General features: G+C 41.5%; 2 protein-coding genes across 10 annotated transcripts; both read left to right on the top strand.

Annotated features, from left to right (window-relative positions):
* Window positions 1–1,757: 1,757 nt before the first annotated feature.
* Window positions 1,758–7,701, top strand: LOC115363011 (hemicentin-1). Its single transcript, XM_030057072.1, has 11 exons — window positions 1,758–1,928; window positions 3,001–3,291; window positions 3,386–3,715; window positions 3,951–4,193; window positions 4,327–4,653; window positions 4,825–5,085; window positions 5,323–5,640; window positions 5,771–6,007; window positions 6,176–6,403; window positions 6,537–6,800; window positions 6,972–7,701. Exons 1-11 carry the CDS (start codon window positions 1,856–1,858, stop codon window positions 7,154–7,156), a joined length of 2,757 nt encoding a protein of 918 aa, XP_029912932.1. The 5' UTR covers window positions 1,758–1,855; the 3' UTR covers window positions 7,157–7,701.
* A 970-nt stretch (window positions 7,702–8,671) lies between these two features.
* On the top strand, window positions 8,672–27,508 carry trip10a (thyroid hormone receptor interactor 10a). 9 transcript variants are annotated; one of them, XM_030057500.1, is made up of 16 exons: window positions 8,672–8,971; window positions 15,701–15,816; window positions 16,425–16,481; window positions 17,012–17,159; window positions 17,663–17,725; window positions 18,357–18,461; window positions 18,583–18,711; window positions 19,050–19,196; window positions 19,377–19,565; window positions 22,781–22,945; window positions 23,293–23,316; window positions 24,069–24,178; window positions 24,449–24,581; window positions 25,261–25,349; window positions 25,438–25,571; window positions 25,828–27,508. In XM_030057500.1, exons 1-16 carry the CDS (start codon window positions 8,948–8,950, stop codon window positions 25,977–25,979), a joined length of 1,785 nt encoding a protein of 594 aa, XP_029913360.1. In that variant the 5' UTR covers window positions 8,672–8,947; the 3' UTR covers window positions 25,980–27,508. The 9 variants fall into 9 exon arrangements, with proteins under 9 accessions (XP_029913360.1, XP_029913362.1, XP_029913359.1 ...); XM_030057499.1 differs by having other exon boundaries at window positions 8,673–8,971; window positions 17,009–17,159; XM_030057502.1 differs by lacking the exon at window positions 23,293–23,316.
* Window positions 27,509–27,974: the final 466 nt, after the last annotated feature.

The raw sequence follows: 27,974 nt of genomic DNA, 5'->3' as shown, positions 1-27,974 counted from the left end.
GCTCAGATTGGGACTTGAGTTCCGCTGACAGCCTTCGGATGTCTTCTCTGAGGTTGGCAATAATCCTGTCTTTCCTAACGAGTTGGTTTTCATCTGGGGGCTGGATGTAGCCATCTGCTTAGCAAACCAAGCTAAGTTGCTACAGGCAGTCTGACTGTGACCGAGTAAAGTGGCAAAAATCACTCTTCAATGGCGATTAGAAACTGACCAAACTAGAACGACGCAAGTAAAAATAAATAAAAGCCCCACAGAAAGTTATGTGGTGATAGAAAATGATTAAAAGCATAAATAAAGTAAAGGAGAGAAAAGCAGAGAGCAAAGAGCGGAGCGTCTGCACTCCTCCGCACTCCAAGGAGTATTGAGTCTGTGTCCCTCTGGTCACAGGTCCGCTTCTCTGACCTTTAGGCAGCAGCCACAAGCTTCTGCACCATATGCAGCAGTCCTGAGAATATAGGCCAGTAAGAATCAGCTGTGTTTATAGTCCAGTAATTTTAGGCCAAAATTGGGGTCAACCTAGGACAAATTGCAAGAGAAGCAAACTCAACTGATTTTGTATCCTCAGTTTGTCCTGAGTGAGGGGAAAAAAGTCCCAAGAAATCCTATTGGTGGAAAGTTTTGAAAATCACCTATTTATGACCACATATTAACAAAAAACACTGTTTAGTTTTAGTTTTCTTTCAGGTGACTACCTCTTGAAGCTCATCGAGAGAATGCCAAGAGTGTGCAAAGCAGTAATCAGAGCAAAGGCGGGCTATTTTGAAGAATCTAGAATATAAAACATGTTTTCATTTATTTCACCTTTTTTTGTTAAGTACATAACTCCACATGTGTTCATTCATAGTTTTGATTCCTTCAGTGAGAATCTACAATGTAAATAGTCATGAAAATAAAGTAAACGCATTGAATGAGAAGGTGTGTCCAAACTTTTGGCCTGTACTATATATATATATATATATATATATATTTTTTTTTTTTTTAACCTAATTGCAGGTTCCACCAGGAATAACTAATAATTTCTTAATAATATTAATATATTATATAAGTGTTTCTTATATAATATATATTTCTGTAAAATATAATGAATATTTCTGTAAAATATAATGAATATAGTGCCACAGCAAAGATAATCTTCTTAATAGTTCTTCAATGTACCAAATGTATGATTTCACATTTATTTATTGTACTTATTCTACTGCTTTGATTTGATTTGATTTAATTTATTAAATGTTGCCGTAGCCTAAGTTTATGTATTTTTTTTCCCATTATTGTCAGGCTATGATGAAGACTATAACACCTAGGCTATGAGACCAATACCAACACTTTGTGTCCTGAATTCCTGAAATGTCTTGGAAAAACCAACATGCCTGCCCTGCACAGGGCTCGTGTGGATCTGGTCATCAGGTTAGTTATCTTTAACTTTAAAAATTAGGTTAAAAGTCTGTCGAAAAACTGTGTTAGAATGAAGCACACTGGAAAAAATGCCCGGGGAGCTTGATGGGGCGAACCACCACTAGACAGGTGGGGTCCCCAGTGATCTGGCCCCTGACACCACTGGAAAATGATCCCACTGAGAGGTTAGCCTGCACTTGTTAGCCTACAAGGTGTGGGAGGACTCTGTCACTCCCTCTGCCTCTGTGGTTTCAGAGTCATATTTCCGTTTCAGTCAGTTTCCTGTCTAGTGGGGTGTTGGGCATTTTCTCTTTCACACTGACAGTATCTGGCTGTATTCCCATGACTGGTAACGGCTACTATCAGGACCAACAGCACCAAGCCAGGATCTGTCCCATCCAGAGCCAGAAGCCATAGCATCCTCTGAAACAGCTCTAATTTCTCCTGCCCGCCCACCTGCTCTTGCATGGTGTTGCAGAGATCCAGCATGTTGCCTCTCAGGGTGGTGGGACTTCTCGTGCTGATGCTTTCGCAGAGTGGTGAGTAGTACAGTAGTTAGATTTGAGTCTAAAAATGAATGTGTCGTGTGAAATTATGAAGAGAGATGATACTGTGCCATATAAAAATGACAAGGTAATTACTTACTCTTCTAAATGCAATAGCCTGTTCACTCTCATCTTCCACGTGTTGTCAATGATGTTAATTATAACAAGATTTTAAGGTGTGTTGCCTTTTCAAGGCAAGCATATAACTATAAACTGTAAAACTTACAGAGGGACTTAAACAAGGACAAGAAATTAAAATTGTTATGTTTGGATGCAGATCTTGTTATTTCACACTTGCAACATTATATAAAATTGAAGTGAACTGAATGAACAGTTAATATTTTTCCTCTTTTAACAGTTAACACTTTATGGTTTTAAGTAGGTGGGGTAGGTGTTATATGTACAAAACTTCCTGTGTCTTTTTGTCACACTTGACAGTGCTGTAGCTGTAGTTGGAGGGTGTGGTGGTTGGTTTTTCGATGCAAAATATGATATGGAACGCTTTATTAGATCCATCACACTCATTTTGTTTTGCACAGGCATGTTATATATTTTTTGTATTACAGTTCACTTACATAATAGGAAAAAACAAGTTTTTCTAGAGGGAATGATACATGCAGTATATTTCCTTTTTTTGCAACAGTCTTATGAAGAAATTACAGATTTTTTTCAAGCACTATACAGCAGCAATAGAACAGACAGGATCACATGCATCTTTTGATATCAGTTTTCCAAAAAAAGATTTGGTGCAGTGTATTTCTCAGACATTAGGACCCATGTATGAGGTATTTGTTGTTGGCATTGTAAAAGAGGGAAACCTCAACTGTCTTCCGAGAATAAATAAAGGTTTCAATTAATCAATCAATCAATCAATCAATATAGATAATATGTTGAATTTTCAAATTTGTGACAGTTGCTGTGAAGAAGCACAAGGAAATAGTTTGTGACCGCATGAGCGGGAATTTACCCATATCCAGTTAGGGGTAGCATGCTAACTGATCCACCAGGGGGAAGCATAGTCTATTGTTCAAAACCAATAAAACCATCACTGATTGTGTTTCTACAGATGCTGATAGCACCTGTGAACCTGAGGAAAAAGGTCTCACCCTGAATCCTCCTGAGATTGTGGTAGAATATGGACAACCAGTCGAAGTCAACTGCAGTACCCCAACTGAGGACTATGAGCTAATGCAGTGGATTACTGGAAATATCACGTCGAACAAAGAAGTCAAAGATGACACATCACTTGTCACCTTGATGATACCAGAGATGTTAGACTGGGATGCACACCTTCAGTGTAAAATCAGTTTAAGTGGATCTCATGAATGCAGGAAAGATCTCCTGCCCACTGTATACAGTAAGTGTGAGTTTCCATGATTGGTACAGTATGAATGGAAAATAAGAATTGAACATAACAAAGTAGCTCTGTATCCACCATTTTATTTCAACAGAGAATCCAGAGGGTGCCATAATATTTGCAGTCAGCTATGCTCCTTTCATCGAGGAGGGGACACAGTACGAGCTACAGTGTGACATTATCAATGTTGCCCCTGTGCAAAACCTCATTATGAAGTGGTACCGAGGCAACCAAACTATCCTGACAGACAGGAGGAGCCACAACACAACCAAAATACCAGTGAGCACATCTTCTAATCTGATGATCAATGCCACCAGAGAAGAAAATGGAATCCAGTTTAGATGTGAAGCTCAGCTGGACTTTGGAGCAGAGGGACCACAAACTCCTGTTATTTCATCTGATCCATTAATGCTTAATGTGCACTGTGAGTAGATCGGCATTCTTGTTGTTCTAAAATAGGAATAAAAATGTGTTCCGAGTTCAAATTTTTGGCAAAGAAATTTATGCTCGAAAGTGCAATAAATGCTGTTATAATGGGTTTTGTTGTCCTTATAATGGAGGAATTGATTACAATATGTTTTTCCTTTCGTTCAGTGTTTGTGCATCCAAGAGTCTCCTAATGCAGACTGTGACTAATTTTGCCTTTGCCCTGTTTCCAGATAAGCCAGTGGTTCAGTGCCAAAGCAATTTCACCTGTACAGAACATGATTGGCACTTGAACATGACAGAGCACTTGCCCTGTGAAGTTGATTGGAACCCCTCTGGTAGTATTACATGGTACCACCAAGGAAAACTAGTTAATCACTCAATGCCCTTGACCAGGATGGATTCAGGAGAGTATGACTACGTAGCCACCAATAACCTTGGTAGCTTCCGTGCTACTATTAATATCATCATTGAATGTAAGTAGCTTGGAGAATGTGTAAGACTTGATTATGTCTAAAATTCAGTTTCAGTTGCCAGATAATAATTTAAAATTCCTTGCATGTCTCTTTTGTCTCATTTAACTGTAAAAGCCTTTATTTGCATCTTTAGATGCTCCTGAGTTCTTAAATCCAAACAAAAATCTCCAGCTGGCTATGGGCATGGATCTGCACGAAGACTGTGATGTTGATGGGCAGCCTGTCCCTGAGGTCCAGTGGGCCTATGATGCTGAAGGGCTGAATAAGGTGAACACTATGGAGAACCAGAGCATTCTTTCAATTAGAGGACTGAACACCAGCACAACCTTCTACTGCATAGCCACTAATAAACTGGGGAATGCAAGTATGATGGTCCATGTGGAAGTGATAATACCCTCAGCAGCAACCACAGAGCAGCCGGCAGCAGCCATGCCCAATCCAATGACAGATGCGCCAAAAGGTAGATCCTTATGCGTTCTACATTAAATGCTTAGAGGTCTGGAACTGGTGCCCCTAAGATCCCCAACTATCAGATTTCCCTGTTGTTAATAGCTTTCATCATGCAAAATGATTGTGTTTGAAAATTAAGCTGTGATTGGACTGAATATGTTTATGTTTTGCCTTTTTATAGATCGGTGCCCTCTTCAGCTAATGCCAGCCAGACTAGTGGTGCAATATGGAGATCCAGCTTCAGTCAACTGCAGCACATCATCCACAGATCCAGCAGGAATGGGCTGGGAGGCCAGAAAGGGAGGCACAGGCTTTCACGATGAAGCACGCTTTGTCTTATGGAAAGTAGAAGAGTTGAAGGACTGGACCTTAGAGCCTTTATGCTACATTACTCTCTTTGATAATGAGCAGTGCAAAAAGAGGGCATCAGTTACTCTTTATAGTAAGTGAAGGCCTGCAGTCCTACTTCATTTAATGCACAGTAAACAGGGAAGGAATGGTTCTGAGAATACCACAGCAGGGAATATCCCAAATTCTAATGTTGTCATTTTTATGAAAATAAAATCAAAGGCTTGGTACGATATACCTATGCACATACATACACATAATCACACATGATCATAGTTAGAATTGTATTCACAGGGCAATTCAATATTCATTCAGTTTCTTCTGTTTACAGAGAATCCAGATGATGTGTCAGTCTCTCTATTGGAGCAAGGTCCAATGAAGGAGGGCTCAGAGTACCATCTGCAGTGTAACATCACCAGTGTGGCTCCCGTGCAGAACCTCACTGTGAGTTGGCACAAAGGCAATGAAGTTTTGAAGACAGAATCATTCAATAATACCGAAAGGACCCCAGAAGATGTGGCTTCTTTCTTGAGCTTTACTCCAAGGAGCCATGACAACGGAGTAAACCTTGAATGCCGGGCTCAGCTGTCCTTTGGATTAGAGACTCTCCCTCCATCTGTCTCAGCAGAGTACAGTGCTGAGGTGTACTGTGAGTTTTCCACTAATCTATTTATTGTCAAACAATTTTTGCTCACCAATGCAAAACTTAGTAGTTGTAATTTCGGAAGTTGTGATTAACTGATGCTCAGATGAAGTTTTCCTATTTATTCCATTTGCAGATAAGCCATTTTTTGAGGATTGTCCGCATCATTACACCGGGGTGGAGCAACGTTTTAATCTAAGCATGGTGCCCTGTCAAGTTCATGGGAACCCTCCATCCAACATTCAATGGCATTATTATGGCGCACCGTTCAATGCCTCTGTGACGCTTACCAGGATACACTCTGGAACATTTATACTTGAAGCCGTAAATACCATGGGCACGGACACCACCTCCATTAACATCAAAGTGGAATGTGAGTATACCAGAACCATTGAACTTTTTACCATGTTTCATTATCAGATACTCAAAATACATGATCATTTTTCATTATTCCAGAATACAGTGTGTCAAATCCTCAATAAGTTGCAACTGTCTTTCGCCATGATAGAATCTGACAAGTCTTTTGATGCAATCTTTACAGATCGCCCTGAATTTAACTGCAGCGATCACTATGAGGTCAAAGAGAATGATGTGCATCAAAATCCATGTAAACCTGAAGGAGAACCTGAACCTAGCATGATCTGGCTTAAAGATGGAAAAGAGATGTCTTTCCCAGAGGGGCTGACAAGGCGGAATAGTGGACAATACACATTGAGAGCAAGAAACGAACATGGAGAAGCATATCGCAGTCTAAGTGTTGATGTTTTGTGTAAGTTTTAACTCTAGCAAAATTTGTCAATCTGTGCTGTTTTGCGGACAGAATGATGTACATTTGTGATCAGGATCAGTTTGACAGTGTGTGTTTCATGCAATGGTTGCAAATTTCATCCTTTCTCACACAGATGCCCCTGAGTTTGAGCAGGGAAATTGCACTAAGGAAATAACCAGTGGTGATGATGTGACTCTGAACTGCAGCACTGAAGGCAACCCCTCTCCTGTGCTCCAGTGGACCTTCATCTCTGCAGATGGTCTGACGAGGACCACTAGAGGGAACCAGAGTAGTATTAACATCATAAGAGCCACGTCTACCAGCGCTGGGATTTACATCTGTGTTGCCACGAATAAAGTTGGGAGAGTGACAAGATTCACCACACTGATCATGAAAGGTACAGTTATTGACTGTGCCGAACACATTTTATAAAACAGTGACACTGCAAATTAGTGAGTGATGCTGACCTGTGACATACAGAGGTTTTAGATATTGTTTTTAAGACAAAAACATACTCATGATGTTAAGCATAACAGACTTAATTTGTTCTCTCTTGTTTGCTTTACAGAGAAATCTTATGCACTCTACGTGGTGTCAGCAGTAGTTCTCCTGTTTCTCGTGGTGCTCCTGATCTTGTGGTACCACCGCAAAAGAAGCAGATATAGGCAGTATGATGTTGCCAATGCCAGCAATAATGGTTCAGATATCCCTATGACTACACAGCATACTGAACCTTCATCACATGCTAAATAGAAAAGGTGAAGTGAGCCTTGGGACTGTTTATTCATTTGAAGCACAAGGTTTACATTTGACTTGAGCTTGGACTTTTGACAGACAGCATAGTTTTGTACTTTTGTCATTTGTGATGCAAAACCAGAAACACCTCTTGGCAGAAGCTAAATAAAAATATGGTGGTATTATAAGAGAGAATTGGCATTGGCCTGTTACTACTGTAAAGTGTTATCTGGACTTGAGAGCCAAGGCAAATCCTGTGCAATGTACAGTATGTAGAGATGAAAAGTCCTTTGCCTTCAAGTAAACAAAAATCGGCAAAGACTTGTTTAGCACTGGTACAAGGTTGATGAACTGTGGTTGTAACTTCATGTACATTTAATTTTTATCTAGTCTTTGCAATGTTCAATCACTGACCTTAGCATTTCTTATTTTGATTTTAATTCATTTTTAAATTAATCAGTGACTATTTACGTGGTTCAAAAATGAAGACTGAGTAGCCTGCAAGGTAGAGGGAAATGCAGACTTTTTTTTCTAGTATGAGTTAGGGGCAGTAATTTAAATATAGGCCTACAATTTAATGGGGTGATACAGTAACACCCCTTAAATTTTGTAAACCACCCATGCTACTGTATAGCAATTGCATACAGAGAAACTCTGAGTCAGTGGTTGACTGACTGGAGAGAGAATATAACCAGGACCAGTTACAGTGCACTGTTGTCTTTTCAGCTTTCTCGGCATAGCCTTGACTATTGTCATTGCCAAACTTTGCATTGTGTTAATTCTCAAGTGGATGTACCCTATACTGCACTGTACTTCAGCCTGCCTGCATTGTTGAAAATTCAATGCATGGTTCAAAACAAAAGAAGAAATGTTTGTCCCTCTACCTAATTTAACACCAATGTACATCTCAGGTAATAAATTGAAAAAGTGGCCAAAAAGCAGCAGACTGTTTTCTTTGGGGAAAGTGTACTTTTTTTTTTTTTTTTTTGCTTGAATGTGCAGTAATCTCCTGATGTTAATGCATGCCCTCAGGCAAAGATTTTATGATTTCAAATGTCCTTCTCATCATATTACTCATAATTTTGTGCATATTATTCATATGCACCAAAACTAGGTTAACTGGACTGTCAAAGAGTCAATAAATAACACTTTAAAGGTTAAATGAGGCTTTATCTTTAGAATAAATATCAGTGGCTTTGGAGGTATGTGATGTTATGTATACCACATTTCACTGATCCGAGGGGGCTTATTCTCCTTTCTTACAGGGAAGTAGATTGCATAGTCCTTAATGCTGGTATGATGATTCAGTGCCTTGCTCAGGGACACTTCAGCAGAGCAGATGCCTGCCTGTATTGCCGCTTGAACCCGACTCCTCTACTTTAATGGCATCTCCAACAAAGTATAGGATCGAAACAATGTAGAATTAAAGGGAAAAAACTGAAACAGAAGTGTAAGTGGCATGTTGTGGCATGGTGCTGCAGCCGGTGCCAGCGTTGTGTACCTCTGCGCACTGTCCCTTTAAGAATTAGGATTTGGGAGTGACGCGGATATGAAAGCTAGTTTATCCCTCTTTCCTTCGCTATGAAAAATATTTAGACAAACTGGGCTAACGGCTGCTTGCCCAAGTTAATTAGCTAATTATGCTGCTGTTGTGCATTGTTCCTTAAAGAAGCAAAACACGGAGGGACGCCTTGGCTGCGATTTATTTATCATCTCGGGATTATAAGGCCGTCCTCCGAGTTGTTGGGATAACTTTGAAGAAGTTCTTTGTATTCAGGATAGACAGACAGCTTGGGCTGCAACTTGAACATGGACTGGGGTACAGAGCTTTGGGTGAGTGCCACCAACAGGCTTGCTTTGTTAATACTTTGTTAATGGCAGTTTTCTTCAGCAGTGAGAGAAAAACAAAAAAAAAAATGGAGCGATACACCTCTCCGCTTGAAGGGATAAATGCGATGCGACGTCTGGAGCGGAGAAAAGCTAGCTGTCCGCTTGTGTCATGTGTTTGGAGAGGCAGCAGACGCTAGCTAAAGGATACAGCGTCCATTATCGGACAGCGGTGTAGTTGAAACCAAAGAAGAAAAAAAAGAAGAAAAAACATGTTAAGTGCCCCTTGGCGACGTGTTGCTCATGTGCTCAGTGATTCGCGTTTTATCTGGTGAATCAACCAGCTTGGATCCACGAAATTGCATCTTGTCTTTAAAAGATGTGTGCCTGTGCTTGTTGCCCTAATTCCCTTCTCTCCAGCGGCAGTGAAGTAAATAGCCCACTTCTATAGGTAGACGTGTAACTATGGCCTCCATGGTAAGGCAAACAGCCGTGATTGTAAACAAGAAAAAATGCCTTTACAACAAAAAAAAAGATTCATCTTTCTTATTTCCCTTGAAAAAAAAAAAACTGGCCCTAAAATAGTTTAATGACATCAGTTTGACAGTATTTACTATGGCGAGTACTAAGAATTGACCTGGGATTTATGTCAGTAAGTCTCAAGGTGGGTATACTCCATTTTGCAAATAAGTAAACAAATTAAACTGAATTTTCCTTTCACTATATCCCTGCATGTCGGTTATTTTCATGCAGCTACTCATTAATAGTTATTTTTTCCAGTTTTGCTTACTGCTCCCCTCCCTGCTTCCATAGAGATGCATCCTGATAGCGTGTCTTCCCTTGATGACAGATTCATGTTTTGAATGTGCCTCACCTGTCTGCCTTAGTAACACAATTCCCTGTTCTGCAAACAGTGCATTGAATTCCAGTTGCATTGATGCTGAATGATTAGAGTCTACCTCTGCAAAAAAGAAGAAAAAAAACAAAAACAAAAAAAAACAGGCTAACCAGAGCACAGGGTATCTCTTAAACTCGCTGTTTATGCCCTTTTCCAGTAAGATAAGAATCAATTGTATCAGCTCTGTTAATGTCCATGATGAGAGCTATTTCCTACTTGAGCACAAAACAACGTCTCATGAGTATCACATTTGGCCGTACAACAACTTGTGGCTGAGCTGAGAGTGAACTGTGCAGGGTTAGTGACATAATGCTGAATGTAAACATATCATGTGTAAAGATCAAACAATATAAGTTATTACCTTGCTGGCCTGTACAGTTCATATGGCAGTATAATGTACCATGGCAACACACATACACACACAACAGGAACCAGAATATGTAAATGGAGCATGGCAAAGAGGATGGGAGGTTCTGACCTCATTACGAAGCCCCCACCTCACCCCTCCCATACCTCTTCCCCTGTCCCCTTTCTATCCTCCATGCTGGTGCAACAGCCTAATTAGTTTTGCCCTAATTTGATGGAGTCAGAGAGGCATCCATACTTTAAGCCAGTGCTCTGTTTTCACTCGCTGTGACACCAGAATGATTTCATTGTAAGTGTCTTGACCAAGTTTTTGCACAGCATGAGTTTTTTGTTGGCTATATTATATTAGCCTCTCATGTCTCTAGAAGTTCTTGGCTAGACAAGGCCTCGCTAGTGAGATTAGTTTTGGTAATGTTTGGCCGTGCAGGCTACCCTTGTGGCCAAGCCTGCTCTATGGCATCTGTCCCCTGCTCTTCTTGCCGTTAATCCAATGGCTATTTTAAGCCACAAGTTTTCAGCGTGCAAGATCAGTGGCTAGGCATTAGCTCTGATAGTAAGTGCTACTGGACCAATCTACTTCATCACTCACAACCTCAGACTTGCAGTGTTTCAGGTCTGGCTGGGCCAGGCGTCTAAGTTTCTTGAAGACAGGGTGACTCAGGGCACAGACATCCACCCAGACCTTATAGGTTAGTGACTTTACACGGTGACTACTTTAGAAGTTATTTGGCATGCAGCTCATGCCAATTCTTCTCTGGCATTACTGGAGGTGCCGGTTGATGAAGTCTGGTGGAAATGTAAGATTGATTCTAGGTTTATGCATGGCAGTCTGGCGGTATGAAATTATCAGTCTTTTATTATGCCACTTCGGCTAGATATCTGTGCCCTAAAGAATAACTCTTAATAAAGCTTTTTTTCTTAATGCTAATTGATTGGGCTGAATGCCATTTAGCATGATAAGTTATGATGGATATGGTACTTTAAAGATATTCCAGAGATAGGCCTAAATCCAAATGTGAAAGCAGGGCTGGTGGACTGGAGACTGTCTTGCCTCCCACCCAAACAGTAATGAGTTAGCAAAGAGTACAAACTGTTTTCTTTCAACCAAAAATGAGCACCACTTAATGAAAAGCACAATGTTTCTTTCAATCATTATTGTGATCTTCTTTCTCTGTGCCTCTTTTGCAGCGTTGTCCATCATTTTTGTTTCTGCCTCTTCTGATGCAACTGGCTCTCTGTCATTATACATTCTTGTGTGTTTTTGTGTCCTCCATCACACATTTAAAATAGCATCTAACTGCTGAGGAATGATTCCAGAACAAAAGAATGCAAGGACGGAGATTTGATTAAGATCCCGGAAGTTTAATCGCCAGCCAAGGATACATTAGATGGTGACTTGACCATCAAGAACGAACAGGAAGCCTCAAGATTTCACTGCAAGAACGAGTCGTCACGTCGTCAGTGCTGCAGTCTGCAGTACACAGATGGTTGAAACAGCTGGGGATAAAAAAATCTTAATTGATCACACGCACAGCATCAAGCACAGAGCCCATTTTAAACTATAAGGAAGCTTCTCTGTGCTTACTGTCAGGAGAAGTGGGAGTAACGGTCTCCATACTGTCACAAGTATTGACTTGGCATGCTCGGTTTTCATAATCAGCTGTTATCATGCTTCAAGAAGGATGCCATACTGCTGGAAAGAGCCCACAGTCTTGCATCTGCACAGTTCCAGTTGACGGGGGTCTGTAAAGATGATTTTGAGTATAGCCATTAGCTATGAAAAATTGTAGTTGTTTGTCAGCCTTCTGTGTTTGAAACAGTTCTAATCAGACTCTTGTCAAATCCGGAAAGCTGCTTCAATAACATGTAAGGGAGTAATAAGCAGGTTGACCTTTTTGGTCTAACTTGGATATTCATCTTTAAATATAGGAAAATGTTAAGTTTATTACTTGATCCAAAGCTAAAGTAATTAGCAATGCGAAATATTGGATTTTTTTTTTTTTTTTTTTTTTTTTTTTTTGCTGATAATCAAAATATATATATATATATATTTTCTGACTCTAAGATAAATGTTGATACTGATGCACATATTTTTTCCACCTAATTGCAGAGAATATCAAGTCTTTCCTGCAGTGGACTTAACATATTATTGTGCCTACTCTTATCGTGGCACTGGCAGATGCAGACAATAAATACAATGCTTTTCAAAATGTAGGCCTACACATTCACTGAGCAAAATTAGAAAACTACTTAAACTTAGGTTATGTGAAACATGGTATATTTATTTTTTTTTTTAGGGATGCAAGATATTGGATTTTTTGCCAGTATCTGATGTGCTGATCTTATCGTTTCATCCCTAGAAACAGTGCTACTTTTTTTCCAGTGTTACTATGGTGAAATTATTGTAGGGGAATAATATAAGCTATATATGTTTTATAGCAAGGATACTAATTTATAACCTGACAACGTCTTTGCAGAATTAATGGGTGCTTTTGTTTTTAGATAGTAAGACCACAAACTTTATCTCTGTTCAGTATGAGGCAACAAGATAGGTCCGTTTTAAACAGTTTGAAAAGCCAGCAGCAGGAAAGCAATCCACAAAAAATAAAATGTTATTTTCCTCCCTAGTGGGAAATCAAAGCACACGTGAACACAAGGTGAAACATTTTATTTCTTTGTTTTTTTGTTTTTTTTTAATCTCTATATTTATTTATTTATTTGTTTGTTTTTTTGCACAACGTTGGGAACCGTTTCCAGCACCAGGAGTTCAGTGCAGCAGATGTAAAAGCTTTCATGAATTGGTTACACACTGAATCACAATCACAATCACTAATTGTCAATTAGTGATAGGGAATTGTAGAATGGAAATATATATACAAAAAACATCATAGATTACTTCAATTACTCCACGGGTGAGGACCTGGGTTGAGATCTAGAGGGATGGGCGTGTATTGGCCAGAAAATGTATAAATAGAGCTTAAAATACAACTTACTGAATTAACACCTGGGTAGCCTAATAAAATACATAACAAAGATGATAAATGAAGTGACACACTGACTCAAAAACAATTTAATACAATTTAAGTGCATTAACACTATCAACACAAGGGGTACAGAATCGATACAGTATTGTGAAAAGTAGTTTAATACTCAACTGTATGGTGACAGCTGTAATCGACATGGATAAGAACCAGGTTTAGCTACACCAGGCCTACACCCCTCAGACACATGGGCCTACGCTTAGATCACAACAGTTCACCCAGCAATTGCTCACCTGGCCATCAATCTCAGCAATAATCTGGAAAAAGGAGAACTGACCTTTCTTACTTGAAACACACCGCTTCTCAATTTGGAAACTGAATCCTATGTGCAAACACTGAAAAACGAAACTATGCAAAACAATCACATCACGAGCTGATGCGTGTACTTGGAAACATTCTTTTAACCACAGCTTTATTCCACAACATAATAAATAAACTTCAGTCTTTGTCATGAGATTGATTTCTATACTTTGGAAAGCAAATGGTGGGCCTTTTTCTCAGCCACTTTAGCTGCACATGAAAGCTGTGACTTTGAATCCCTTCCTCCTCGAGTAAACTGGTAGTGGATGTAGCTATAAATCCATGGCACTGAGCTTCCACAGGGAACAGAGGGCTGTTCAACTTTAGCTGAAGCTTCTTCCTGTCATATGCCTTGTCTATCACATCTTGATTTGGTGCAGTAGGTTGTATAAAATTAACATTTGACTATTAACAGTTGACTATCTCTGTGGCGCTGTTAAGTTTCTGTTCATTTCCTCTCGTACTTCTCAGTCCCTAGTCTCTCTTAGCTGTCCTAACTTGTCCTCACACATTTAGAAGTTCTTTCCTGACTTGTTTACCTTAATGCACCCAGCCAATTTAGAGCTCTCTGTCTCTCAGTGGGTGAATAATTAATTTCTGCTCACTTACTCTCAGTTGCTGCTGCTTTCAGCGCCCTGTTATGCTACACTGTTTATTGAGGTGTATTGAGAAAAACTAACTTTGCATACCGAGGTGTTGGTGTTGCAGTAAACAGAAGCCTTTGCTAACCACAGGGTGAGGTTCCAGGGAAGTGGAAGCCCATTAGTGGTTTCTCCAATAATGAATCTAATCCTAGACTCTGAATTTTAGGCCAGTGTTAGCCAGGCATTAATGGCCAGCCGTAGTTGTCCTTGATTGTTGTTGTTGTACCTGACATGAACTGCTAGTGTTTGCATTCAAATTAGATACCAGCCAGTTAGTTGTACATTTCTAGTTCTAAGTGGGATCCATTTAGACAAAATGATAGATCACATTATGCTAAGGGAGGTCTTGATTGCTGGCTTATTTGAGTGTAGTCCTTTGCCACCATTTCTATTTGCAAGTCAGATTTGGGGGACACCCATTCTTCATTTGAGGAGAAAATCTATCTTTCACACAACGACCAAAGACAATTGGAAAATCTTTGGTGGGAGATAGTTATTGACTATCATTAGCACTGCTCCTGAATTAATGACACTGTCTTCAAATTGCAACATTGCCTATTGGTTTGGCCTTAGATAAATTAAAGGCTTCTGTCTTAACCTTTAAATGTGGTCTGTAATTAGGTTAGACTCTGTGTCATTCATTTGGGGTTTGTCTCTTTTGTTTTACCTAAAGGGCAGGAAAGATTAAAAAGAACAGCAAGGCCCAACTTGTCAGGAATCCCCTCTCAGAGATGCCCCCTTCTCAATACTGTAAAAGTCAACACCAAAGAGAGCGTGGAGGAAGTGCTCCGAGTGGGGAGTGAGGGAGGATCAGCTTAGATATCATCTCTCTCCCTCTAACAGGCTTGTCTGAGCTTGAAGGTGCTATTAAGTACTTGGCCAAATAAGGAACAAGAGAGAAAGAGACAGCACAATACACCACCTTCTGAGCAAAACAGTGTGTGAATTTCAGAAAAATCACTGATTGCATTTGGCCACAGGTCTCTGAATTTTAACATAGACCTGAAATAACTACAGGATCTATTTGTTAAGGCGTCTGTAATGAAAACCTGATCTAATTCATATATCCTATTGTTCTGTGAGGTCACAGCACTGAAGCAGTACAGTTGACACAGTTCTGCAGGATATGTATGAGAGGAGCACCTCCTGTTTCCTGACTGATAGTTGCGACCTTCGCTGTGACCCTGTGTCCTCTGACTGTCCTGTCTTTCGAGCAACTGGGTGCCTCACGCGTTAATGCTAAGCCGTAGCTGAGAGAGAGTGGCTACAGTCAAGGGGGTTGCGCACACTGAGCACATGTTATTCCATTCATGGAATGCAAAGTGCAACACACAGGAGGAAATAAAACATCAGTATGTTCAGTTTATTACCCTACATTCAAGAATCTTAGATGACCTCAGACTAAACCAGAGGAACATCCCAGATATTATCTAGTAGTTAACATATGTCTTTTCCTTGTTCGTCTCTTGTATGCTCCTTCCCCCAGGACCAGTATGACATCATTGAGAAGCACACTCAGTCTGGCCTGGAGCTGGTGGAGAAGTATGTGAAATTTGTGAAGGAGAGGACAGAGATAGAACAAAACTATGCCAAGCAACTGAGGTAGGTCTCATTCCTGTCATGGTTCTCCTGTATAAGCTGCATCAAATGCTTTTATGTGTGTGAGAGTGCGATTGTGTGTGAGTCGCTCAAAGCAGCTTGTTTCTGTGTGTGTTTGCATGGGCATATTTTAAAAGGCTGTTGATGAAATGTATGTCTGGGGTCTTATGACTTCTTTGGGACAGAATTGAATGTGTCCCTAAAACACTGGCCTCATTCTCTAGCTGCAGTGCTCTCTCTCTGTCTCTCTCTCTGTCCACCAAGCTCACTCGAACTCCCAGTTGTCTCCCAGTCCACAGGCCCACATCTGTTTAGTGCTGAGCTTTGCTGGAGAGGGGAGGAAGTGGGAGCAGACTGGCACATGATAGACAGGATGTGGTCAGAGGGAGAGTGAAAGAGGGAAGAACGGGAGAAAAGGAGCTATTTTAATTTGGCCATGCTGGACTGTTGTTTGTTTTGAATCCCATCATATAAAAAAGCCAGTGGTTGCCTAAGAATGATTTTGTGATGTCTTTTCATCTGTTATCCCTCTTGCCTCTCCTCTGCTCCTGAGAATTAATAAAGTATCTATCTGTCTACCCATCCATCTGACCGTCTTTCAATATCCACAGGAACTTGTCAAAGAAATACAACCTAAAACGAGGCAGCAAAGATGAACCTGAGTGCAGGTGAGCCACTGTGGGTTAGAGTGCAAACTTTGTTCTGAAAGTTGCGAAATTGAGAAGTCTGAAATTTATTTTAAGCCTCTGATAACTGCATTTTGCTTCAAGGAAATAAATTTAGCCATTGAGCCGAGTCTGCCAAAATTCAGCTTGGTGGCACAAATTGTATTTGTCGCCATCTATCCAGAAACATTGGATACTATTAGGGCTTGGCTGATTTATCACTGACAAGCTCCTTTTTAGATAGATAGCTTTGGTTCTGACATTAACATAACTTAACATTAAAGCAAAATTTCAATTTGCTCAGAATGGTGCCATCATTAGTCATCCATTTTCAGAGTGTGAGACTGCAGCAGGAGCCATGTAAATGCCCCCAGCAGGAAGCAGGAATAAGGAAGTCATGAGCTTCTTATCATGGCTTGGCCCAACACTGGCTCCTATTTGAGCCTGTGTATGCAACCTCTTATCAGTGGACCCATCCATTGTGTCTCTTTCTGCTGCACCCTTTCCTCCCTTCTCCTCCTCATACACAGTAGGTTCTCCAGCTATCAGTCTTTCTTGGACATCCTGAACGAGATGAACGACTACGCGGGGCAGAGGGAGCTGATCGCGGAGAACATGATGATGAACATCTGCATCGATCTCACCAAGTACCTGCAGGAACTCAAGCAGGAGCGGAAGACGGTGAGCTGGATGGCGAGGGATGGCGGGACGGGCTTGGTTCAGGTTGGGTGAAGTGTGATGCTGAAGTGTAAAGTGTGGGAGGAGGACAGAGTGTGATGGAGAGGAGGAGTGGAGATGTGGAGCGCCCACTGTTGTGGCAGGAAGGAAGCCTTACTCAATAATGTCTTTTGAGGGAGGGAGGGAGGGATGGTCACAGTAGTGGTGTGTCATTTCTCGGTGAGGAATGCTTTGGCTCCGTCCCGTTGGAATGCGGAACACTGCAGCCATGTACCGACTCTCACTGCAGACGTGATGTCTCGAAACAGACACACTGGTATTTGTTTTCTTGTCTATTTTGTTTTGTGGCTTTTGGAGGTCATTGTTTATTCTGTCCCCTCGCTCATTGACTGCCTGACTTAAGTAGTGTCTGCCACGATGTGCTATTGCTGTCTCTCTGTCATCTGACCCCCCACACCCCCCACCCCCCAGCCCTTCTTACTCTCTATTTTTATGTCTCTCTGCAGTATCTTTCAGAGGCCAAAAAAGCCCAGCAGAGTTTGGAGAGCACATATAAGCAGCTTGACAGTGTAAGTGCAGTGTCTGACTTTCAGGTTTGAAAGTCTTTGAAAGTTTGAAGATTGTTCTAAAAAAAACCTTTTTTCCCCCCGAAGAGTCTTCCAGCATGCTTTGTGTACCATTGCTACATTTTCTGTTGTAATAACTAAAGCTCAACAGGTTTGTTTTAGTGTCCCTGTCCTGTCGTTGGGTTGGGTGTATTGTTCATGGGTAGAAATGATTCAATGTCAGTGAATAGCCGCTCATTCACTATGTTTGGCCAGGTGGCTGTATTTGTCTATAGTAAAAACAGATGGGCAAAGAAAGCAGGAAAAGAGAAACCGCATGTACCTCGTGCTTAAAAATCTCACATTGCAATCCTGCTGTACTGGTCCCCTCTTAGACATGGATCATAAATTCAAGTCCTATTTAGTGATCATTGCAGTCCCAGGGCCACAAACCTTCCCTATCAGTCTTTTTGGAAAGACAATGAAAAATGCTCTGCTCAGAATAGAGGAACCTCTTCATATTTCACTCAGACAAAGGCTCATAGCACAGGTTGGATGGTTGGATGAACTAAAGTGAATAAGGTCTCTCCCTCTCTCTCTCTTGTTCCCTCTTTCCCTCCCTCTCTCTCTCTCTCTCTGTCTCTCTGCAAACCAGAGTAAAAAACGCTTTGAGAGAGAGTGGCGGGAAGCAGAGCGTGCTGCACAGTACGCAGAGAAGACAGATCAAGACATCAATGCCACAAAGGCGGATGTTGAAAAGGTAGCACTCCATAGGGGGCAAAAAAAAATCAAAATCAACATTACAAACACTTGCCTGTTGCACATTATCATCTGTAGAATCAGGTCCACCTGTTTAACCTGTGCTTGTTCTGTGTGTCTAGGCCAAACAGCAGGCTCACATGAGAGCACATGTGGCAGAGGAGTGTAAGAACGACTATGCTGCACAGCTGCAGAAGTACAACAAGGAACAGAACCAGTTCTATTTTAATGATATGCCACTCATTTTCAATGTAAGTGATTGATCTATGGCAGAGGTAGGCAACCACATGCCACAGTGAGCCAAGAGGTTGCAGGTTTTCATTCCAACCTAGAACTCCACCAGGGTGATTTCACTGTTTACCTCACTTTCAAGCAGAGAGGAAGAACTAATCGGTGAAATCACCTGGTGGAGATTTTGGTTGGAGTGAAACCCTGCAGCCTCTTGACTCACTGTGGCACATGGTTTCCTACCCCTGACCTATGGCAACACAGCGTTATCCCTCTCCTCAGGGGGAACTTTTATGAAAGCTATTTCCTTGTTGTCCTGTAAAAACTGAAGCACAAACAAATGTTGTTGTGTATCCTCCAGAAATTGCAGGACATGGATGAGAGGCGAGTAAGGAAGTTGGCACAGGGTTACATCTTGTTCTCGGACACAGAGAAGCATGTGATGCCCATCATTGGCAAGTGCCTGGAGGGCATTACTAAAGCCGGCACTAATGTTAATGAAAGGAATGTGAGTCACACCAACATTACATATATGCTCGATAGCCAACACACTGCATAGATATGAAAACATGCTTTAGGGCTAAGGCTTCATGCACCATATTCCTTTCATTTGTGCATGTTTCAGTCCAATGAGAGTATTGTCAAAGTAAATATTAATTGTTCTTCTTGATGTTTCTATGTAATGCAGGACTCTATGGCTGTAATAGAGCAGAACAAGTCAGGCTTCGAGCGTCCTGGGGATGTTGAGTTTGAGGATTACAGTCAAGGCATCAACAGAGCCTCTTCTGACAGCAGCCTGGGCACGCCCAAAGGCCCAATGGACCTTCTGGGAAAGAACAGGAGCAAAAACTTCTGGCTGTTCAGCAAGAAGAGTAAGGTAGGGCCCTCCACACCAGTAGAACACCAGTAGCCTTCTTCTGTTAATAATGTTAATGACAACACTTTATTTGTTGAGAAAACTGTGATATAAAGTGCTATAAAGGTGAAAACAGATTAACAATACGTGTAATTGATAGGAGTTGATCCAAAAAATAAACTACAACAAGCAAAAAAGAAAAGATAGTAAGTGTGGTACATATATAAACAAACTATCTGACAGCAGTTTCAATGTAGATCAATATTCGTCAAAAGCAAGTTAGACAAGTTTTTAAAAGGGATTTGAAAAACTTACAAGGCTAATATCAATTTGCAGAGCTTTTATTAGCTTTTGTAGAGAGTACAGGCTTTGATTGCACAGGCTCAGTCACCACTGTTTTTCATCTGGATTTAGAAGGAACAATTACACTTTTTCTGTAGACCTTAGGCAATGCTTGCTCAAAAGTAGCTAACAGATCTGCCATGTAAACTGGTCCCAATCTGTGCAAAGCTTTAGAAGCATTAAGTAAGATCTTAAAATCACTTCACAACTGTATGGAAAGTCAATGTAATGAAGCTAATACTGGAGTAATATGGTCAGTCCTTTTTCTTGTGGTTAGCAGCCTTACAGCTACATTTTGCCCTAGCTGCAGGCGAGACAGAGTCATCTGAGTCAGGCAAGCATATTATCCACAGAATGAGTCGCAACAGTCTAATCTGGATAATATAAATGTATGGATGACTTTTTCTCAATCAGCAGTCGTCAAAATACTCTCATATAGCATAGGGCCTCATGCTGACAGAGGAAATGTTGCTATACGTTGTGCAGATTGTGCAATGACTGCCTGAGCAACAGTCTTCGTCAATGAAAATCGATGTGATGGCTGACTCCTTGCAGAGCAGTGTGATTCAGTAGTGAGGCCGAGCGGCTGAGCCAAGGAGGCAGCAGTCAGAGCCCAGGAAATCCCCTCTATTAAGAGCGCTCATGATGGACCTGTGGCTGTACACACACACACACACACACACACACACACACACACACACACATACATACACAAATAAACACACACATATACACACATGCCCTTCTAGAACAGGTCATTTGCATGATTCTGTCCCTGGCTGTGAGTGAATAAGCCTTGCCCCCCTTCACCCACCCTCCCCTCTCTCTTTCTGTAGCGTGGTTCCCAATAGGTCAACTGGCAGTCAGCATTCTGCTGTGCTGGTGCTTTCATCAGCACAGGGCACAAACAACATTGAATTTTCCTCTACAGGCATCCACAAACACACTGCTTCCATTATGCTACCCAGAACCTAGCATTATGTCTCACATCACAATAAAATCTTTGTGCCAACTATCGTGGATGACACCAGGTTTGGCAGGTCAGAAAACCTGGCTCAGATCCCTACATACATTCATGTTAGATGTTATCATTAGCTTTCAGTAGGGCTGGGCAGTGTGGACAAAATCAAATATCACAATATTTTTAACTGCATACCTAGATATCGATACTGTGTTGATATTGTAGAGACAAATAGATTCTTGAACAAAATATTTACACATTGAGATTTTTGATAAACAGTCATCAGTAATTTGGATATATGCTGACCAGGCAGGCAGAGACAAATAACGGAATAACTCAAACAGTCTAATAATTCAGAGAAGTATGAATAAGTTGCATTCCTATATCCAAAATCCTGGATATCTAATCTTATATCATGTTGTTGATGTAATAGCAATATACCGCCCAGCCCTAATTTGCTGTGTTTGCCCTTGGAGCTCCTTTTTGGGTGAGGAGAGCTTCACCACATCAGAGATGTTGCCGTGGATCATATCTCAAAGGAGCATTCTGAGATATCTTGCTGAGCTGTTTGAGTTAGCTCAAAATTAAACCAGCGATATTAAACCAGTGATATGAGTGGCTGACCTCTAACAAGCTAACTGACCCCCCCCTTCCTCCTTCCCAACCCTCAGCCCCAGCACTAAATGATCCCTTATATTTTCTCTGCAATGTTCCCTTGTTTCAGAGCTTCTCCTGCGTCTGCATGTCTCACTGGCTGTGCTCTCCTGTGCTCTCTTCTTTGCTGTGATATGTGTGTGGCGCACTGCTCTGTGTCATCAGTCATGCTCTCCCAATTAGGCCTGTATGAATAGGGGGCTGAATATTGGAGACATATCCTGTATCGGCTTGAATGAGCTTTCAGTTTACGCTGGCCCATTTTAGTGCCTCAGCAATTCCATTCCTAACTCCTCCCCTGTACTTAGATCCCTATAACTCTACAGCAAAGTAGAACCTTCTCAGTAGATGTGCACATAATGATAGTCCTGCACTTCCACCTAGAGTTTTACACAAGGGAACTTGCTGTAGGGCTGTTTCAGACTGCCATGGTTGTCTGCGTGTTGAAAGAACAATGAGGTCGTCAGCCACCTATGTAATTTAGCTAATAGATCCAAGACTTGGCTGTTCTACCTCTCCGTGTAGTCACTCAGCTGACACTGACAGATCAGCCTGCCAGAGCACAGTAGTTCACTACGGCGTGTTTTTAATTTAACCTCCTTCCAAGAGGTCAGACAGGGCATATTTCATCAAGCCTATAAAATCTATGTGTGCAATTCCACTGCACTAATTGAACAGGCTATTTATAATAACCTACATTACTCCACCGCCAGTTGAATCACTATTGATCTAAATAGGTTGGATTGGGAGGGAAATATAAGGTCATGGACTGTGTAAGAACTGCAAACGATGTACATGATTGTTTTATTTCACTCAGCATCAGTTTGGTGATGGGATGTAACCACTGAAACATACATTGTTAAAGTCTGACCTGCTCCATCTCTGCTCCTGAGGCTCTACCCTTCATCCTGGCTTGTGTTGGACTGCAGGTGTCGGGCTGCCGTGGCACTGGTGTGGGAGCTGTGGTGGGGTGCTGTGTTTTTGGTGTGTGTATTTGGGAGGGGGAAAGAGACAGATTCGTATGTGTGTGTGCGTGAACACACTCGTGTTCTCTGGGCTCCTTTGCTGGGTTTGCTCCAGTGTTGTCTCCCTGGCTGTGTGGTGTGCTTTAAGGTGTTGACGGTGTCTTTTTCTTTCCCTTGTCACCTTGTTTGTTTTTGTCTCCCTCCCCAATCTTTTCTCTCTGTCCATCCATCTGCCCCCCCACCCTCCCCTTTGTCACCCCATCCCTTACATACCTCATCCTTGGGTGTTGGTACATGGTCTCACCCCTCCTCAGCTCTCTCCCTCCACGCTCCCTCCTTTCTCTACTCCCCCCGCCCCCTCGCCTGCTAACGGACCCCCTTCCCCCAAGTTTGGCCGGGACCCCCTGTCGTACTGTTTGAAGGAGATCAATAAGACAGTCAAACCCAGAATCTCTTCCTTCCGGACCCTCCGGAGATCGGTGAGTCACCAAGGGCAGAGGTGATGGGTCAGATGCCGGGAGACCTCCGCCCATCCTGGTTGGCGCGTCATCCTGTTTTTTTTTTTTTTTCCTTCTCTACAGGATTGACTGAGTTCTTCAAAGACTTTCAGGACATAAATTTTCACATGTGAAGTATAGATATCACTGCTCAAAACCCACTGACTGTCATTATTGTCTATAAATGTCCATTGAATGCGCTTTGTTACGACGTGAACAGTGTGTTTAACAGTAAACATGTAATGCTCATGTTTATGGTGGAAATCAAGAACCATTTTAAGAATATCATAATATATTTTAAGGTTGACATACTTTTTCTTTCTTTCTAGAAGTTTACCCCAGAGAGGAGCATGGTAATATTAACAAAAATAAGAAATATGCAAGATAATAAGATGTGTTGCCTTTTCAAGGCAAGCACATAATAAGGCTGGTGTCGGGGTGTGTTAGCAAGGGGTCACACATAAATGGCCACCCTTCCATTACTGCAGATAGCTCTGTCTCACAAACGTCATCCCGGTGCTTTTCCCTCTTCACAAATCTGGGTTGGAGTGTCTGTGGTCTTGCAAACCATCATGCAGCATCTAGCATCATGTTATACAGGACTTCTGCCACATTATGTTGCTGAAGTCCTGTCTTCCTATGTTTGTATTGAAGAGGTGGCCACCTGGTGGTGGGGGAGGGGATGACCACTTGATTACACAGCCGGAAATGGGGCAATTTAGAACCCAGTTTTGAGATAATTATAACCATTTCCTCACTTCCTTTGATCAACTCTGACATTATTTCCATCAGAGACTTTCATTCCTCCAGGTATAAATAAATCTCACAATATAAAGTTATTAGGGTGTGCTACTGATTGAATTATATGGTACTTGTTGGGTTTATTGGTGGAAAAAAAAGATCATTTTAGCTTGAGGTCGTTACAGTAACTATAACGGCATCAATAGGAGATTTGACGTTTCTTTGACATGTCAGTTGCACGCCCTTGAGCCGAAACTGCAGATCTGTTTCCTCTGCAGTGTGTTTTTCTCACGATGGTTGTGGGGAAACTATTTCCAGTGTGACAAGTTCAGTGTTAACCCGCCTTTCCTGTGAACTCTTGCAGCCTACAGTGACAGAGGACTTTGCCCATCTACCCCCAGAGCAGCGCAGGAAGAGGTTACAACAGAAACTAGAAGAAATTGCTAAAGAGCTGCAGAAAGAAGTAGATCAGAGGTGTGTGTGTGTGTGTGTGTGTGTGTGCGCATGCGCGTGTGTGTATCCTGCTGTGTATTAATAACCGTCTTTGTTAAAACCACTCTGCTGGGAGTGTGAATGTGATATTTATGCATTGCACATCAGTGTGAATAACTGCTGTTACGTTTGTGTGCGAGTCTTTGAATTGTTTACCCAGCCATGGGCTCTGCAGGGAAATGATTTCTATAGAGACTCCCATTCCCTCTCCCTCATGCCTTTCTCTCTATTACCCCCCCTCCCTCTCTCCAGTGAGGCACTGGGGAAGATGAAGGATGTTTATGAGAAAAATCCTCAAATGGGAGATCCTGCCAGCCTGGCCTCTCAGATCAGCCAGACCTCCCAGAACATCGAACGGCTCAGGGGAGAGCTCAACAAATATGAGGTCGGGACTTCCTCTGTTTCACTTAACATATCGTGGAACCTGTTGTTCATTTTTACATATTATAAGGAAACTTGGGACCTCCATTGCTCCTCCCAACATTAGTAGGTAATCAGGGCCTCCTTTGTTCATCCTAACTTATCATGAGGTAATCAGGCTGTCTGTTGTTAAATCTAACCTGTTATGAGTCAATCGGGCCCTCTGTTGCTCAATCCTGCATATTATGAGGTCATCCAAATGTCCTTTGTTGATTCTAATATGAGGCAATTAGGCTTTTCGTCGTTAAGTCCAACATTGTGAGGTAATTGAGCCCTTTTCATTCTTAAATTGTGAGGTAATCAGGCCCTGCTTTGTTCAACACAGCATATTATGAGGTTACTGTGACCTCTTTTGTTCATCCTAACATATTATGAGGTAATCAAACCCTCAGTGATTTAATATCTTTTTTGAGTTCATCAGGTCCTCTGTTCATCCTAATGTGTAATGAAGTATTCAAGCCCCCCTGTTGTTCAACATGACATGGGGTCCATGCAAGGGTCAATTTGATGATGTCAAAAAATGCATTGAGATCATCAGGGCCACCATTGTTTGGTACAACATATTTACTAGTTAATATATCACCTGACAATTTTCTTTGCTCTCTCTTCCTTTCCTGGTGGCTCTGTTCCCTTCTCTCCCGTAGACTTGGCTGGCTGAGGCAGGAGGTCGTGGCGAGACGTTGCGTTACAGATCTCACACATTCAACAACAATGGCGCTCACGATGTGTACAGGTAACACTGAATGCCTCTGTTGAAGTGCCCTTTCTCAATGGTGAAGTCGTGTCTGATTTCCATGTGAAAATTACGTGTTCCTCTCCAGCCCCGATGGAGCCCACTCTGACGAAAGCACTCCAGATGCCTCCCAAGCCATTTACGCAGAGTTTGATGATGACTTTGAGGAGGAAGAACTGACTGCTCCTATTGGCAAATGCACAGCCATGTACAACTTTCCTGGTATGTCTCGAGCAGGCTGTCAAGTGTTCCTCCTCGTGTTTAGTAGATGCTTTTTTCCAACGTGACTTACAGGAAGTACATTTTATCATTAGTCGTCAAAGAAAATTGGATTTCACAGTCTTCATCAGCTAAGTTCAATAAGTAGCACTCATAGATTTAAAAAAAAAAAAAAAGTAGTTAATTTGTGTACCTCAGTCAGAAATTAGTTCAGGAATATTTGCACCCATTTAAGGTCTGTCTTTCCTTTCCCTCCCAGGTGCCAGTGAAGGGACCATCTCTATGCAGGAGGGAGAGGTGCTGGCGGTAGTAGAGGAGGACAAAGGCGATGGTTGGACCCGCGTCCGCAGGAACAACGGGGATGAGGGCTACATTCCCACCTCTTATGTCACCATCACCTTAAATAAGTGACAGACACATGAGGCAACAGACAACTCTAACAAAGGATCACTTCAGAATACTGCCCGCAGCTCTCCCCATGGGACCAATCATAAAGAAGCCACAGCGATAAGGGCGGGACAACCGGTGTGTCCGGGAAAGGACCTAAATGAGGTGCTTTGATTTCTTCATAGAGATGTGCTCACGTTTTTGCCACCATAATGGGCAGATAAATGGTGCTAACAGTATGTCCCTCATGGCTTACTAAAGTAGACTGAGTCATTGTAATCCCAGTTACCTAAGCCACCTTAACCACACTTTTCAATTAGTCTTTGAAATTTGATCACAGTGCTTTTGTGGTTGTGGTTAATTAGAGTTGCAGGATTGTGAATGGATCTGAGGCACCATCATATAGATATATATACACACATAGGTATAAGGGCTTGCCTTGTGCCACAGCCTTGTAAGGCATTAGCTTCTGAATGTGAGAGGAAGAGGAGGAGGCGGAGGAAGAAGAGTGCTGCTGCCAGCTCAACACTGGGTGTTAGTACCAGTAGGCTTAGGAGATTGTTACCTCACCTGTTCACTTTTCTTCATTTAAAAACTGACTTGCTCTCTATCATTCTGACCCATGGTGATCCACTTCACACAGAAAGTTGAACACAGAATACGTGATCAAATGCAGGTCTCAGCTGTCTCACACGTGTCAGCTTCCAGCTTTAATAACATATGAGAGGATTTGAGGCACAGTCACTTTGCTCGTATTTGGAGCCATGACCTTGGGTTTTCACCAAGTGGGAATGAGTGAGTGAGGGAGAATACTTTGTTCTGAATTTTCAGACATCTGCGAGGCCAAAGGTATCGACAGCGCTCAACATGCATGACATGCACACAACAGTACGAACGTTTAAACAGACAATCACAGCCATATCTCACCATAGTTTAAACCATTTCACTAACCATCTGTACAAGGACACAGCTCTTGTTTTCTAATGGTAATCTGAAATTTGTGCTGAAACAAAACAAAAACACATAATTCCATTATTTATTAAGAATGTGTATGTTGCTATAAATAAGAGTTTCAAGTTTAACAGAAAATCTAGTTTGTTTTAAGGATGTCCTCACACTTTTATCCTTGCACACACAGTTGAGTGTCTGTAGCCACAGTAGGGAGTAAATAATACAGACATAAAATGTGCTACATTAAGACTATTGTATTTATGTAATAAATAATATATATTTTAGCTATCACAACACCACTATTGTCTTATTAGCCTTTTAACCCTTTGATTAAAGATTGTTAAATTGTGAACAGCAAACTGAAAGTCTCTTACGGTAAGGTTGTTTTCATTTTGTTTGGATTTCTTTCACACCTTGTCTTGATCCACATCTTGTTTTACATTGTTTTTGAGCCAGACTAAAAGATTACTCTTTGTGTAAGCCTGACTCGTGTCTTGGTGCCTTTCTGGTTAAAAGCATTGTGTATATACCATATTTGCATACAAAATATCTGTAATGTCTGTATATCTTCAAGACTAAATAAATGTAAAGCACATTTTGAAGTTGGTTGTGTTATTTTTGACAGAGTCAGATAGTGAGGTTGTACAGTACACAAAGTGTCTCCTGAGGGGGTCATACTGTGTCTTTATTTATTTGATCAAATAAATGTAAGGCCTTTAAGGTATCCCACTATAGTTTAATGGCCTTTAAGTCTTACATAAAGTTTTGGATGTCTTAATGTGGGTTGTTGGTGCACACAAAGCCATTTTTTGTATCTTTTCCATGTTTCATTAATTTGGGTTATAAATTGGTGTTTATGCTGTTGTCATAAATTAAAGGTCTTTTTAAGTCTTAAAAGGTGTAGATTATGGGTCCCCAACGTATAGCTTGTGAGATATCAGTAGCTCACCATCTGTTTCTGAGTAGCTCAGATCAAAAGGTTTTACAAAAAAAAAAGAGAGACAAAAATCAATGTGTCACTATGAATGCAACATGAACCCCCTTCAATCCAATCAACCAAGCAACCCT

The sequence above is a fragment of the Myripristis murdjan genome, chromosome 8 (assembly GCF_902150065.1).
Source record: "Myripristis murdjan chromosome 8, fMyrMur1.1, whole genome shotgun sequence".
NCBI classification, from domain to species: domain Eukaryota; kingdom Metazoa; phylum Chordata; class Actinopteri; order Holocentriformes; family Holocentridae; genus Myripristis; species Myripristis murdjan.
Note: the sequence above shows the minus strand (reverse complement) of the source record. Positions and strands in the feature narration are given on the sequence as shown.

Bases quoted from the DNA above. Each gene is read 5' to 3' on its own strand.
- trip10a (XM_030057499.1), top strand. From the start codon at position 8,948: ATGGACTGGGGTACAGAGCTTTGG. The intron at 22,946-23,292 runs GTGAGTCACCAA...CTTTCTTTCTAG, and splicing joins TCCGGACCCTCCGGAGATCG to AAGTTTACCCCAGAGAGGAG. The intron at 23,317-24,068 runs GTAATATTAACA...GAACTCTTGCAG, and splicing joins TTACCCCAGAGAGGAGCATG to CCTACAGTGACAGAGGACTT.
- LOC115363011 (XM_030057072.1), top strand. From the start codon at position 1,856: ATGGTGTTGCAGAGATCCAGCATGTTGCCTCTCAGGGTGGTGGGACTT. The intron at 3,292-3,385 runs GTAAGTGTGAGT...TTATTTCAACAG, and splicing joins TCTCCTGCCCACTGTATACA to AGAATCCAGAGGGTGCCATA. The intron at 4,194-4,326 runs GTAAGTAGCTTG...TTGCATCTTTAG, and splicing joins TATTAATATCATCATTGAAT to ATGCTCCTGAGTTCTTAAAT.